General features: G+C 58.2%; 2 protein-coding genes across 2 annotated transcripts in view; both read right to left on the bottom strand.

Moving 5' to 3' along the window:
- The window catches only part of LOC104324369 (uncharacterized), a 41,391-nt gene extending 28,364 nt beyond the window's left edge, over window positions 1-13,027 (bottom strand). The window contains 2 exon segments of the mRNA XM_069773862.1: window positions 11,307-12,397; window positions 12,512-13,027. Coding sequence (XP_069629963.1) covers window positions 11,307-12,397; window positions 12,512-12,533 — 1,113 coding nt within the window. The 5' untranslated portion in view covers window positions 12,534-13,027.
- SH3BP5L (SH3 binding domain protein 5 like) lies at window positions 183-3,375 on the bottom strand. Its single transcript, XM_069774117.1, is given in 7 exon segments — window positions 183-1,360; window positions 1,584-1,757; window positions 1,889-2,050; window positions 2,155-2,283; window positions 2,718-2,780; window positions 2,910-3,088; window positions 3,091-3,375. Coding segments are annotated over 7 exon segments (1,230 nt in total). The 5' UTR covers window positions 3,200-3,375; the 3' UTR covers window positions 183-946.
- Window positions 13,028-14,357: the final 1,330 nt, after the last annotated feature.

Genomic DNA, 14,357 nt, shown 5'->3' with positions numbered 1-14,357 from the left:
ATCCCCGTAGTGGATTTTTAAAATCTCAGGAAGCAAAATCACCACTGTAGGGCTGCAACGATCCCATTCCCAAAGCCGTTATCCCCCTCAAGGCTTCGAGCTGTTCCCCAGATGCTGGAATATCATCGCGGGGGGTGTTTTTTAGGATACCTGGGGTGCAACCGAGCGAATAAAACCACATGGAGGGAGGGGGGAGATATATTTTACTTGCCAGAAAATACACTCCAACCGACCCCTGGGGCTGCCTCGAACTGGTGCGGTTCTCATCACAGCCCTGGCACGGCCGCAGCCCCCCCCCTCCACAGTACCCCAAAACAGCTGTGGGGCCCCCCCATCCTGTTAGTGCAATTTGGCTTCTGCCTCACCTTTTGCTGGAAAAGGGGGAAAATAACCCCAAATAAGAGACTGAAATTTGGGGGGGGGAGGCGGAGCTGGAGTGAAAGGAGGGGGGACAGGTAAGGGGATGTTGTGTGTGTCCCTGCCCCCAGCCCGGTGGGCAGGGTCCCCGGTACGGCATTCCCCCCCTCAAGCGTTTTAGGGGTGCAGCTCCTGCATTGAGGAGGGGCCACAACTGAGCAGCTTCGTTAGCAGCTTTGTTAGCAGCCTTGCCCACCCAGCTGCTCGCTGTCAACACCCAACACGCAGCTTAACTCAGTATCCCAATGCCAGGCACACACAGCCCCACGGGACACGGCTCCCACCGCCCACCCCACACTTCATCCACCAAATTCAGAGGAGTGAACACCAACAGCCCCCCAAATTTTGGCCCCTGACGGCGTCACCTTTGTCAACAAGGGGCTTCCAAGCATCACCCCATCAGCTCCATCCTCCCCCCCGCAGCCTCTGTGGGAGGTGACGACGGCACGCACCGACCCCACTCCGTCTTTTTGGGGTTCCCCAGGGAGGGGAGAAGCCACGGGAGGGGGCAGGCTCGGGGTGGCGGAGGCTAAAGGCTGATGCTTCGGTGATGTTTGAAGTGACCCTGCCCACCCCGGCGTTGCTCTCGTTCCTCCAGCTCGTCGCTGTTGAGGCTGGTAGCGTCCGACAAGCCCAATAAATGTTCGACCGAGTCGAACTTCTGCAGGTCGGAGGCGATGGTTTGAAGGCTGAGCACCGAAAGAGTGTCGGCTGGGGGGCACTCGGCCCCCAAATGTGTCCCTTCTGTCACCCCCACCTCGGTACCGGCGTGTTGAGGACTGGCTTCGGCTCCCACCGGCGAAGCTCGACGAACAATGAGGCGTTGGAGACGGCGAGCGTGGATCTGTTCGCTGATCTGTTCCAGGTTACGCAGGGCCACCGAATAACGCGTCTTGGCTTGCGACACCAACCGCTCCAGCGCTGTCACCTTGGCCTTGTGCTCCTGTGGGAGATGGCATTGGCCACCACGGCCATCTCAGCATCCCAATGTCCCTTCCCAAAACGAGGGGCAGACCCCACCAGCCTCCTTTTCTTCCCCCTCTCCACCTCATCCTGAAAACTGGCAAAAAGCAGCAGGATCCTCCCCAAAATGGGATCCCCATGCCCCTCACCAGCCTGATGTGCCCCACCGCAAGTGGTAAAGCCATGTGTCCCCCGCCCAGTACCTCAAGGATCTGGTTGAACTGGGCTTTCAGCTCAAAATAAGGCTTGCTCTTAACAATGACACGCTTGAGGGACTTCTGGAGGGCTTGGACCTTGGCCTCAGCTTGCTGACACAGCTGGGTCACACGCTGGTGCTCCCGCTCGCTCCGCAGCCGCTCTTCCTCCGCCTCATTGACCTGAGGACACCCCAAAACCCCTTCAGAAGTGGGGTCTCCCCTGTCCCCATCATCCCCAACTTCCAGCCACCTCCTCTCAGGCCCCACCCCAACCCTCCCTGAAGATGAAGACCCCCCCCCCCCGCCCGTACTTTGCACGTAGCATGGTTGAGCATCTCCTGCCAGGTGGGATCCAAACGGTTCTTGTCGGCCATGACCCCCTGCTCTGCCACAAAAACCATCTCGCGAGCAGCGTTGTGCATGCTGACAGCTCGCTCGTACCGCAACGCCGCTTTCTGCGTCTCCTGCTGAGCCTGCACAGCAAGCGGGGAGGGGGGTTACGACACTGGGGAGGGGGAAAAAAAAAAAAAAGACACCCCCCCCCCCATCCTTCTGCACCCCTGGGGGAGAGCGGTACCTCCTTGGCAAGGCGCCGGGCTTCATAGTAAGGTCGAGCTTTCTCGATGCAGTTGCCCAACTGGGAACCTTGGGCGTTGAGCTTCCTCGCCGATTCGGAGAGGATCCGGCGATAGGCGGTGCGGGCTTCCTGGAGGCGAGAAGCAGGGAACATCTCATCCCCATGTGCCCTCATACTCCATCGCACCACCCAGGGAGACCCCTCAGCAGCAGGTTTTTCCTTCCCAACCACCCCACTAAGCCCAAAACCCAGCAGAGACCAGCATGAAGGTGACCAGTTAAGGACCAGGGAGACCAGTTAAGGACCAGGGAGACCAGTTAAGGACCAGGGAGACCAGTTGAGGGCTGGGAACAAGGGTTGGGGGACAAGACTGGGGGACCAGTGAAGGGCTGGAGGACAAATGAAGGGCTAGGGGATAAAGACTGGGGACCCAGTTAAGGGTTGGAGGGACCAGTTAAGGGCTGGGGAACATGGGCTGGGGGACCGGTTAAGAGCTGGGGGACCGGTTAAGGGCCAGGGAACAAAGACTAGGGGACCAGTTAGGGACTGGGGGAAAAGCTCACATCCAGCTGGAGCTCCACCCGGTTGATCTCCTCATTAGCTTGGTTGAGATGCTCCAACTCCTCCTGGGGAAGGGAGAAGCCAAACAAGGGGTGAGGGAAGAGAAATGCAACCCCCAAATCTGTCATGCCCCCATCCTCCCCAAAAAACCAGGGGGAACCAGGAAAAAGACTTTTCCTGCACCCACTCCTCACCTGTATCCTGGGGTCCAGCTCTTCCTCCTCCTCCTCCTCCTCTCCTACCACTTTTGGGGGTGTCCTGGGTTCCTCGCCCTCACACGCTCCTCCTGAAACGGCTGCCCTGCCTCATCTTCATCCCCCCCCGGGAGACTCCAGCTGGCCCGGAGGCGTCTGACGTCCGTCCCCTCCATTTGTCCCCAAACCAGCCTCTCTTCCGCATCCCCCATGGTGGGATCCCCCCCAATCCGGGCGATGTTGGAGTCGCTTCGCTTCAGGGGGGGCCAGCATCTTAGCGGGGGGGCCATTCAGCGCCAGCCCACCTCGCGTGGAGCAAGGGCCCCTATTTCATTTTGGGGGTGAGCCAGAGGGGGGGGTGGAAGGAGCGGGGGGAAGCCCCCCAACGTCAGCAGAGACACCTCCCCCCCCTCAGAGACGATGACTTGGGATCTGGATCGGCCGAGACGGGGGGGGGGGGGGGGGGGGGGGGGGGGGGGGGGGGGGGGGGGGGGGGGGGGGGGGGGGGGCTGGAAAACAACCGGGAAAAGGTCAGCCCCCTCCACAACCCACAAGGTGCCCCCCCCAATTCCCTCTCCCTAGACCCCTCCAGTGCCCCCCCAATGCACTGCCCACCCCACATGTCCCTCACCCCTCTTCTAATGCCCACCACCACTCCAATGACCCCTATTATCTGTCCAATGCCCCCCTAAATGCCCACCACCACTGCACAGCCCCCACATCCCTCAATGCCCCCCCACCCCTCTAATGCCCCCTATATCCCCCTAATGCCCAACCCCTCCAACGGCCCCCCAAAATGCCCCCACCACTGCAATGCCCCCCATATACCCCCAAATACCCCCCACCCCTCCAATGGCCCCATATCCCCCCGATGCCCCCCATCCTTCCAGTGGCACCCCCGAATGCCCCCAATACCCCCTATAATCCCCCAATGCCCTCTATATCCCCCAATCCCTCCAATGGCCCCCCAAATGCCCCCACCCCAATCCCCCTATATCTCCCCCATGCCCCCCATCCCTCCAATTCCCCCCAAATGCCCCCACCCCTCCAATGCCCCCCCCAAATGCCCCCCACCCCAATCCCCCCTATATCTCCCCCATGCCCCCATCCCTCCAATTCCAAATGCCCCCCCAATGTCCCCATATCCCTCTAATGCCCTCCCACCACTTGCACTGCCCTCATATCCCCCCAATGCCCCCTATATCCCCCAACGCCTCCAATGCCCCCCAAATGCTCCCCCACCACTCCAATACCCCCCATATCCCCAATGCCCCCCACCACTTGCACTGCCCTCATATCCCCCCAATGCCCCCCCCATCCCTCCAATGGCCCCCCCAATGCCCCCTATATCCCTCCATTGGCCCCCCCAAATGACCCCCACCTCTCAATACCCCCACATCCCCCAATGCCACCCCCAAACGCCCCCCACCACTTGCACTGCCCTCATATCCCCCAACGCCCCCCATCCCTCTAATACCCCCCCACAACCCCCCCACATCCCCCCTAACACCCCTAACACCCCCAACACGCCCCCCACCCCTCCACTAACCCCTCTCTCCCCGCAACACCCCCCATACCCCCCACACACACTGTCCCCCCCCATATCTCCCTTCCCCACGCCCTCCCCCGCTCCGACACCCCCCACAACCCCCGAAAGCCCCCCCAAAAAAACTCTCCCCCCCCCCAAGGCGGGGCCGCGGCCTGTGTTTACCTCCCGCTCCGCCACAGCGGCTCCACGTCCCCGCCCCCCCGCCACCGGAACCGGAAGCAGCGTCCTCACTCTCCCCTCTCCTCCTCCTGCCGTACGCCATAACGGCCCCCAGCGTTTCGCCGCCCTCCGCCGTCTCCACGGATCGCCCGGTCTACCGTGACCTTAAGCTGGGTGCGGAGGTGAGTACCGGTGACGAATAAGCCGCCGCGCTCCGCCTGGCCCCGCTCTTTCTCGTGATGGGTCGGGGAATGGGCAGCGGTAGAGGTTCGAGTGGGTGCCGCCATCTTGTTTTACGGTGGCGCCGCCGCGCCTCAAGATGGCGGCTGCCTTCTTTAAATCCCCCTTCAACCCATTCGACCACGTTTATAAAGTTTCTTCCCTCTCCCTCTCCGCGGAAATGTCAGTCTCTGGTGGGGTGTGCGGGGAAGGGGGGCGGTGAGGCTGAGGGAGGCCAAAATGGGGCCTATAGACGCATAAAATACCTATGTTGTTATGTCCCGCCCCCCCCTCCCTCAGCGCTGCAGGTACCGGGGGGTGATGGGGAGGGGGGCCTTTGTCTTAATAAACCCCCCACAGGGTGCGAACACCCCAAGTTGGGGGGGCGGGGGACCCCCCCAACTCATCCCGGGGGTGGGGGGCTACAATGGGGGACCCCAAATTATCCCAGGGGTGGGGGGCTGTGATGGGGACCCCAACTTATCCTGGCGGTGGGGGGCTATGATGGGGGGCCCCCAAATCAAGCCAGGGATGGGGGGCCTGCGATAAGGGACCCCAGCTCATCCCGGGGGGGTAGGTCTAAGACCCATGGCACCACCCAATGACCCCCACCCCACTGTTTTGGGGTGCCAGTGTAGCCCCTAAAGCCAGGGTAAGGATGATGGGGGGGCTCCAACTCCATGCGTAAACCCCCCCCCCCCTTTCACCTTGCACACCATTTTCTCCCAGAGCAGGTTTGATGTGACACCCCCCCCTCCTCCCCCCCCCACGGATGGAGCCGGGAAGGGACCCACCAGCTCCCCAAAACTGGGACAACGGAGGAGAGGGGTGACCCCCACGCAGGTGGGTTTTGGGGGGGGCTGTGGGCTGCCATCCCTGCCCCCCCCAGGCTCCTTCCCTGACACCATCACCCCACTGTGGCTTCTTTTGCAGACAGAGGGGACCCCCCCCATCCACCGACACCCCCCCCAGCAGAAGCCAAATCGGGGGGTTTGGGGGTACAAGCAGCCCACGGACGCCCCTATGGATGCTACGAGTGCGGGAAAGGTTTCGGCAGCAGTTCGGCTTTATTAACCCATCGCCGGATCCATACGGGTGAAAAACCCTATAAATGCCCCGAATGCGGCGATCGCTTCAATCAGAATTCGGCGTTAGCGGCTCATCGCCGGATCCATACAGGCGAAAAACCCTATAAGTGCCCCGAATGCGGGAAGGATTTCGGTCACGGTTCAACGTTGGTTAAACATCGTAGAATACATACGGGGGAAAAACCTTACGTTTGTGAAGAATGCGGGAAAAGTTTTAGTATCCGTTCAACCCATATCCGACATCGGAAAACCCATACAGGTGAACGACCCTATAGATGTCCCGATTGCGGGAAAAGTTTTAGCGACAGCTCTTATTTCGTTCAACATCAACGCCTTCATATAGGCAACATGCCGTACATCTGTCGCGATTGTGGGAAACATTTTATGTGGAGTTCGGCTTTAATTCGTCATCGGCGAATCCACACCGGTGAGAAACCCTATAAGTGTATGGATTGTGGGAAGAATTTTAGCGAGAATTCGACATTATTACGGCATCAACGGATCCATACGGGTGAGAAATTCTATAAGTGCACTCAATGTGGGAAGAGCTTCAACGACAGCTGCTCGCTGATGCGTCACCAACGTGTCCACACCGGTGAAAGACCCTACCAGTGTCACCAGTGTGGGAAGAGCTTCGCGGACAGCTCGACCCTCATATCTCACCAACGGACCCATACAGGCGAACGACCCTACGCCTGCCCTGATTGTGGGAAGAGCTTTACTGAGAGCTCTACGCTCATCACCCATCATCGTATCCATACTGGAGAGAAACCCTATACGTGTTCCGATTGCGGAAAGAGCTTCAGTCAAAGCTCCAACTTGGTGACCCATCAACGTATCCATACGGGTGAACGACCCTATAGCTGTGCCCAGTGTGGGAAGAGTTTTTACCGGAGCTCAGATCTCGTCCGTCATCACCGGACCCATATCAGGGACCACCGAAAATGAAGGGGGATGGTCAAGGTCACCCCAGCTCCTTGTGGACCATGAAATGGTGTCGGCTCAGGAACCGCTTCACTTCCCATCCAATATTTTAATTCTAATAGGTTTTTTCTAAGCATCTTTAGGTTTTATTTCACCAAAATAAGGCCCAAAAAAAAGTCTTTATCATGGTGACACCCTCCTCAAGGGACAAAGGGGACATGGCAGGGTGGGATGGGACCCTGGCTATTTTTGGGGGGGGGCGGGGAGGACATCCCCATGGGGTATTTTAGGGTGATTTTGCGAGGGCATTTTTGAACCAGTGCTGAAGGGAAATGGGGCTACAAGTGGGACTGAGTCATTTTGAGGTGAAAAAAAACCCCTTTCTCCTCTAGAATGCTGTTTTAGGGAGATTTAGACCCGAAAATCAATCCCTGCTCTTCCCATCACGGCATCAATGTCTGACCATGGTGGCTGGAAAACCGGGATGGGGGGTGGTGTGGGAATAACCTGAGGTTTGATACCATTTGGGGGTTATTTTATATTAAAAAAAATACTCAATAAAATGATATGAAGTGGTAGACGGGTTGATCCCTTTTGGCTTTTGGGGTGCAAAGTGATGGAGAAACCTTTGGGTGCTGGGAGGTTGGGACACACACCCCCCAAAAATACTTCATACCCCCACCCGGGTGGGTGCTGAAGTTGGGGGGGGGCGGTTACCCCCCATTTTCTTAGTGGGTTAGGGTGGGGGGGATGCTTTCAGAGCCAGCATCCTGTGGGGTGCAGGGCTGCCAGAGGACCCCCCAAAACTGCCCGCCCCCCCCGCCAGCAGCTGAGGGGTTAAGGCAGGGCTGGAGCTGTGGGAGGTGGCTCTGAACTGGGGATTCACTTCCCAGGTCAGGAGCATCTTGGGGGGGGGGCGGGTGGGAGCCCCCCAGGAGCACGGCCAGGCTGCATTGGATGGGGGGGAAATCCAGGGAGACACACATGGGACCACCGGAGCAGGATCCGGCTGCACTGGGGGGGGTGGGGGTTGGGAGACCCCCCCCAAGACCCCTGGAGCAGGGCCAGGCTGCACTGGGGTGGGGGGAGACCCCCGGGAAACCCCCCAGGACCCCTGGACTGGGGCCATGCTGCACTGGGGGGGACCCCCAGGACCCCCAGAGAGGGGTCAGGCTGCACTGGGGGGTGGGAGACCCCCAGGAGACCTCCCACAACCCCCAGGTCCCCCCCAGTGGGGCTGGGCTGCACTGCAGGGTGCAGGGGACGCCCCCATGACCCCCCACAATGGGGGGATGCCCAGCCTCCTGCATCCCGTCATCCTCCCGGTGATGCCCCATGGTGGGTCAAGCCCACCCCACTCCCCCTCTCACCCCGTCCCCCAGGACCCTCCTCGCCACCTCGTCGATATTTTTTTTTAATTTTTTTTCCCAGAAATCCCATTTTTAGGAGAAATCCTAAAACCCCCCAAAAAGTGGGGTGATGGCTTTTGGGGTTGTCCCCTTTAGGGTTGTCCCCATGGAGGTGATGACCACAGAGGAAGATGCTGCAGCTCTCATCCCGGTCCCAACAGCCTGCTGTGGGAACACTGTGAAGAGGAACGAGGACACTGTGGTCCCGCTGGGTAAGAGTCCCCAGGTTTGGGGACAAGGCAGGGGATTGGATGGGTGGCTGAGAAGTGGCTTTGGTGGGGATGAGAGTCTGGGGAGGTGTGGTGGTGGTGGTGCTGCTTTGGCCCTAAGTAGAGCTCTTGTGCTGTGTTGTGTCCCCAAACCTTCTCCCACCATGTCCCCAACTTCTCCCACCGTGACTCCATCCCTTCTGCCACGGTGACACCATCCCTTCTCCCACCATGTCCCCATCCCTTCACCCACCATGTCCCCAAACTTTCTCGAGGTGGCTTCTACCTTGGGAGCCTTGATCCTCTCCTGGGGCCACCGGCTCTTGGCTGACCATTGTTCCTCATAACTCATGTGGTTCCCTGTCTCCGCTCCACATTAACCCCCTCCCAGCTGGAGAGGGCTGTTGGGGATGGTCTCTCTCCCCAACAGATCTGGGGTCAATCAAGGAGGAGGAAAAATGGCAGCAGGACGCTCCTGAGCAAGCAGACGCACCAGTGGAACCCCCAACCTCCAGCCAGCAGTGGTCCCCAAGGACCCATCCTGGGGGATCCCCACTTCCAGGGGACAACAGGAGCGATGAGGCACCCAACACCTGCCAGGAATGCGGGAAGAGCTTCCGTTGCCGCTCAGTGTTGGTGAGCCATCATCGGAGACACATGGGTGAATGACCCTTCAGCTGCCAGGATTGCGGACGCCACTTCAACCTGACGGCCCACCGACACCTGCACACTGGCGAACATCCCTACGCTTGTCCCGATTGCGGGAAGAATTACCACGTCAGCTCCTCCCTCCACCAACATCAGAAGACACACACGGGCGAACGACCTTACTGGTGCGAGGAATGCGGGACAAGCTTCAGGCACAGATCAACGTTGACCATCCATCACTGTGTGCATTCGGGGAGAGGCCCTACAAGTGCCCCAAGTGCCACAAGAGCTTCAAGAACAGCTCGGAGCTGGTGCGGCATTGGCGGACCCACACCAGAGAGCAACCCTACGATTGCTCTCGATGCGGGCGGCATTTCGGCAACAGCTCCCAACTGGCACAGCATCAGCGGACGCACACCAAGCACAGGCACCCCTACCCAACCTGTAGGAAGAGCTTTTCCGACCGTCCCAGGCTCACCAAGCACTGATGGGTGCAGACTGGTGAGAAAGATTACTGCTGCCCCAGCTGCGGCAGTGGCTTCAACCATCGCTCCAACCTCCTGGTTCACCAGCGGTCCCACCTGGAGCAGAAACCCTACATTTGCCTGGATTGCCCCAAAAGCTTCACCTGCAGCTCCCAACTCATCCAGCATCGGCAGATCCACAGCGAGAAGCCTTAGGGTTGCGCCGAGTGTGGCAAGAGCTTTCGGCACAGCTCCGGTCTCATCTTGCATCACAAGAGGCAACAACCAAAGATGGGGATGACCCCACCAGGGACCATCCCCACCCTGGTGGCATCTCAGACCTACCTACACATCACCATGGTCCCTGGTGGTAGCACCAAGGGGTAACCAACCCATCCACCCACATCCCACCAGCTATTATTTTTCTTTCCCTATATGTTTTTATATATAAAAGGGTTTTTTTGGGGGTGTGGTTTAAAAAAAGACACCCCCATCTTCTGGTTTTTTGCGTTAGATTATAGATGAGGGGAAGGGAGGGAGGCGAGACCCATGAGCTTCACCCTTGAAAAAAGAAATCACGGTAAAATGGGTTTTTTAGATGTCTGTTCAATTTCTCTATTTTTTCAACCCTATTTAGGGTCTTTTTATGGGATGGGGATGGATCAAAAGAAAATCACGGCCAAAATAAAAGCATTTCAGTGTTGGCATTGTATGAGTGTCTCTGTGGTGGTGACAAAGCAGGGGCTGTGTGGGTGGTAGAGCCTTTTTTGGAGGGGAAAACTTAAAAAATTCCCCAATTTTGGGGACTGGGAGCATCTTCTGCACCCAGAGGGTGTGAGGACTCCCCCCCAGGAAGCCCCTGCAGGGGTGGTGGGGCTGGGGTGGAGACCCTGGAGCTGGGATCGGGCTTTCCATCCCTCTCCATTTCCCTTGGACAAGGACAAAGGTTCAAACCAAACCATGGATGAGGTTTATTTGGTGCCGATGGTCATAGGGGTGCAGCATCCTTCCAAAACATGGACACCACAAGCCCACGTGTCCTTCTCACCCTCCACCCATCCATGGAGTTGTCCCACCACTCCCATCCTTTCAGCACCATTAGGAAAATTCAACCCTAGAGATGGCCAAGCCCCAGCCTGGATGAAAACGAGGTGGTGTGGGTTCAACAAGGCCATACGAAGGCAGTGAGTGAAGGAAAAGTTTATTGCAGCTGAGTTCTTGTTTATTTTTGGCAGCAAAAAGGGAGTGAGAGTAGGACGTGGAGTTGGGCTGTGCCCATCTCCATCGCTAAGATGTTGCAGGAGCCTCTTCTGAAGCCCTTTGGACAATTCAAGAGTTTAGTCATCCAAAGATGGTGGTTGCATGATGCTACTGAATAACATCATGTGAAAAAAACCCCAAACCTGTAAATGAGGAAGAACTCAGCCTGGTGCGTCCCAACAGGGTTGTGGGACCATTTTCACTCCATTTCTTCCTTCCCAAAGAAGCTGAGTCCCAAGCAGTGTCTTCAAAATCTTGGTCTGTGCCCAAATCCATTCACCCTTTGGCTGTGGAAGAAGCCTGCAGTCCATATGGTGTTGCTTGATGCCACCAGAAGAAATTATTGGGCCAAGCAGATGTGACTTTTTGGAGTCTAAAGCCAATGAGTCCACTCTTCTTAATGAATTTCTGCCTTTGGTCTGCGTCCCACAGCTAAGCCCATCTCAGCAAATGGATGTTCCTACCTACATTCATCCAGGTCCCTATGGGGAACCAGGAAGATGTGGGGACCACCAGCCAGGTCTCTACCCAACATGGGTCACCAGGTCTCTACCCAACGTGGGTCCTTCGATGGGTAATGAAATTCGAACAGCGTATAAAGCTCTTCCCACAGTCGGGGCACTCATAGGGCTTCCCTTCCCGGTGGGTCCTTTGGTGTTTAATCAAGGCAGAACTCACGGTGAAGCTCCTACCGCACTCAGGACACTCGTAGGGCTTCTCCCCGGTATGGATGCGTTGGTGGGTCATCAGGTTGGAGCTGCGGTTGAAGCTCTTCCCGCAGTCAGGGCAGCGGTAGGGTCTCTCACCCGTATGTGTCCGCTGATGCCTAATGAGGTCCGAGCTGTTCCTAAACCACTTCCCGCAGTCAACACATCTGTAGGGCTTCTCCCCGGTGTGGACACGCTGGTGGATGATGAGGCTGGAGCTCTGGCTGAACGTCTTCTCGCACTCCTCGCACTTATAGGGTCTCTCCCCGGTGTGGATCTTCTGGTGGCGGATCAGGTAGGAGCTGACGCTGAAGCTCTTCCCACACTCGGGGCACTTGTAGGGTCTTTCCCCGGTGTGGGTGCGTTGGTGGGACGTGAGGTTGGAGCTCTGGTTGAAGCCCTTGCCGCAATCGGGGCATTTGTAGGGCTTCTCACCGGTGTGCAAGCGTTGGTGGGTGATGAGAGTGGAGCTGTCGCTGAAGCTTTTCCCGCAATCAGGACACTTGTAGGGCTTCTCCCCGGTGTGCAGACGTTGATGGGTGATGAGGTGGGAGCTACGGCTGAAGCTCTTCCCGCACTCCAAGCACTTGTAGGGCTTCTCGCCGGCATGCAACCGCTGGTGGACCACCAGGTTCGAGCTACGGCTGAAGCTCTGGCCGCATTCCTCGCAGATGGTCGGTCTTTCCTCCTCTGAGCTTCGTGGGGTGGGTTTGCAACCTCTCCCCGAGGGGCATCTTCTTGGCTTTTCCTCCCCATTGACCTCCTGCTCCATGGAGCCCTTCAGAACAACCTCTTCCGCAAGGTTCTGCTGGTGGGGTTTCTCCTCTGTGTTCTCCGTCCCCATCTCATCGCCTGCCGGAGGAAGGAACAAGGAGAGGAAGGGGATTTGCATCCGTGCCAGAAGCGATGCTCGGCTGGAGGATGGAGGAGGAGAGAGGATGAAAGGTCGAGCAAATTCCTCCTCACCTGGCTGGGTATCTCGTAGCATCTCCTCTTCTTCACGGCCTCCTCCTCAATCTGGCCAAGGTTTGGGAATGGGAAATCCTGTTTTGGGGGGGGGAACAAGCTGTGAGTCCGTTCCCTGGTTTGGGTTGTGGGTTGCTCCTGCCCAAGTCCATCCCTACTGGGAAGTCAACCACCAGGATCTTTTGTGCATAAAACCCTCAAGATACAGCCCATAAACCCCTCCAAAATACAGCCCGTAAACCCCTCCAAAACACCAAGATACAGCCAAGACGTGGGGCCAGCGTTACAAATACAAAGCTCCAACCTCAAAAGGGAGGTGGAGGAGAAATAAAGAGGTTGTCCTGCTTGGGAAACATGGTTATGGGAAGAGAAGGACCAGCGTCATGTCCCTACAAACCCTGTCCCACCGGAGCCGGAGAGGGGACAAGGACAAGGGCAAGGTCAGCGATGTCCCTGGCTAAGGCTCAGCCCCCAAAATCACTCGCTTTCAGCCCAAAAACCACTCGATGCGAATGAGAAAGAACTGGGACTGCGATGGACCACCCGGTTCGACCTTGAAGGGTGGGGGTCTGCAACCAGCCCCCCACCCCTCCCCACCCCCCCAGCCCATTGCACCCCCTGTGTTGCACAAGGGGAAACTGAGGCAGGGACACCCCCCCCCCCCCCAAAAAAAAAGGGCTCCCATAGGGTTGGGGAAAAAAAGAGCTCTGCGACCACCCCCTTCCCTGTTACCTGGGGGGGGGCAGAGCAGATCTTGGGCAGGGGGGTGATGCTCCTGCCCCCCCCCTCGGCTCCGCCGGTACCGGGCGATCGCTGCGGGGCTGCGGGTTGACAATGGAGGCGGCGGCGGCGGCGCCTGACCCAGGAAGGCCAACCCCTCCACGGGGGGGGCACCGCAGCCCCCCAGCCCCAGCGGGCCGGGGCCCTCTGCCGGCGGCAGGCACCGGGGGGGGGGGTGTCGTGTCCTCCCCCCCAAAAAAACCCAAAACCTCCCGGCACGCCCCGCCCCAATATCCGCCCCCCCCCCCCCCCGGGATATTTGTGGCTCAGCTCTGGAGTCCTACAAGCTGCAAATGTCGTCGTCCCCCCCCCAAAAAAACACCTCCCGGGACCCCCCCCCCCCCAATATTCCCCCCATCCAAGAGATATTTGTGGCTCAACTCTGGAGTCCTGCAGGCTCCAAACATTCCCCCCCCCCCAGAAAAACCCACCTCCCAGGGACTCCCCCCATGGGATATTTGTGGCTCAGCTCTGGAGTCCTGCAAGCTGCAAACATCCCCCCCCCCAAAAAAGCCCACCTTCCAGGGACCCCCCAAGAGCCCCCCCATGGGATATATGTGGCTCAGCCCTGGAGTCCTGCAAGCTCCAACCCTCCCCCCCAAAAACACCACCTCCCAGGGACCCCCCCACACCCCCCCCCATGGGATATTTGTGGCTCAGCTCTGGAATCCTGCAAGCTGCAAACATCCCCCCCTGCCCCAAACCCACCTCCCAGGGACCCCCCCCAGCCCCGCAGGCTGAGAACTGACCACTCATCACAGCAATGAGCTCAATCACCCCCTGGGCTGAGGACAAAGCGCTACCTGGCCTTTGGGACCAATCCTGGCCACCCCCCCCATCCCCAAATCCCCCCACCCCCCACCCCGCACCACATCCTCATCCCACTTCCCTATCCCTGTGCCCCCCAAAATTACTCATTAATGACCCACAGCAATTAAAAAGCTCTTTAGGAAGACGCCCAAACTTTAGGAATAAACCCTTTCTTTCAGAATAATTGTGCAAAGAGTAGTACAATTTTCTGGATGGAAACAATAGTAAATCCAGTAATTCACTAATGCTGGGATAA

This window comes from Haliaeetus albicilla, chromosome 29 (assembly GCF_947461875.1).
Source record: "Haliaeetus albicilla chromosome 29, bHalAlb1.1, whole genome shotgun sequence".
Lineage (NCBI taxonomy): Eukaryota > Metazoa > Chordata > Aves > Accipitriformes > Accipitridae > Haliaeetus > Haliaeetus albicilla.
Note: the sequence above shows the minus strand (reverse complement) of the source record. Positions and strands in the feature narration are given on the sequence as shown.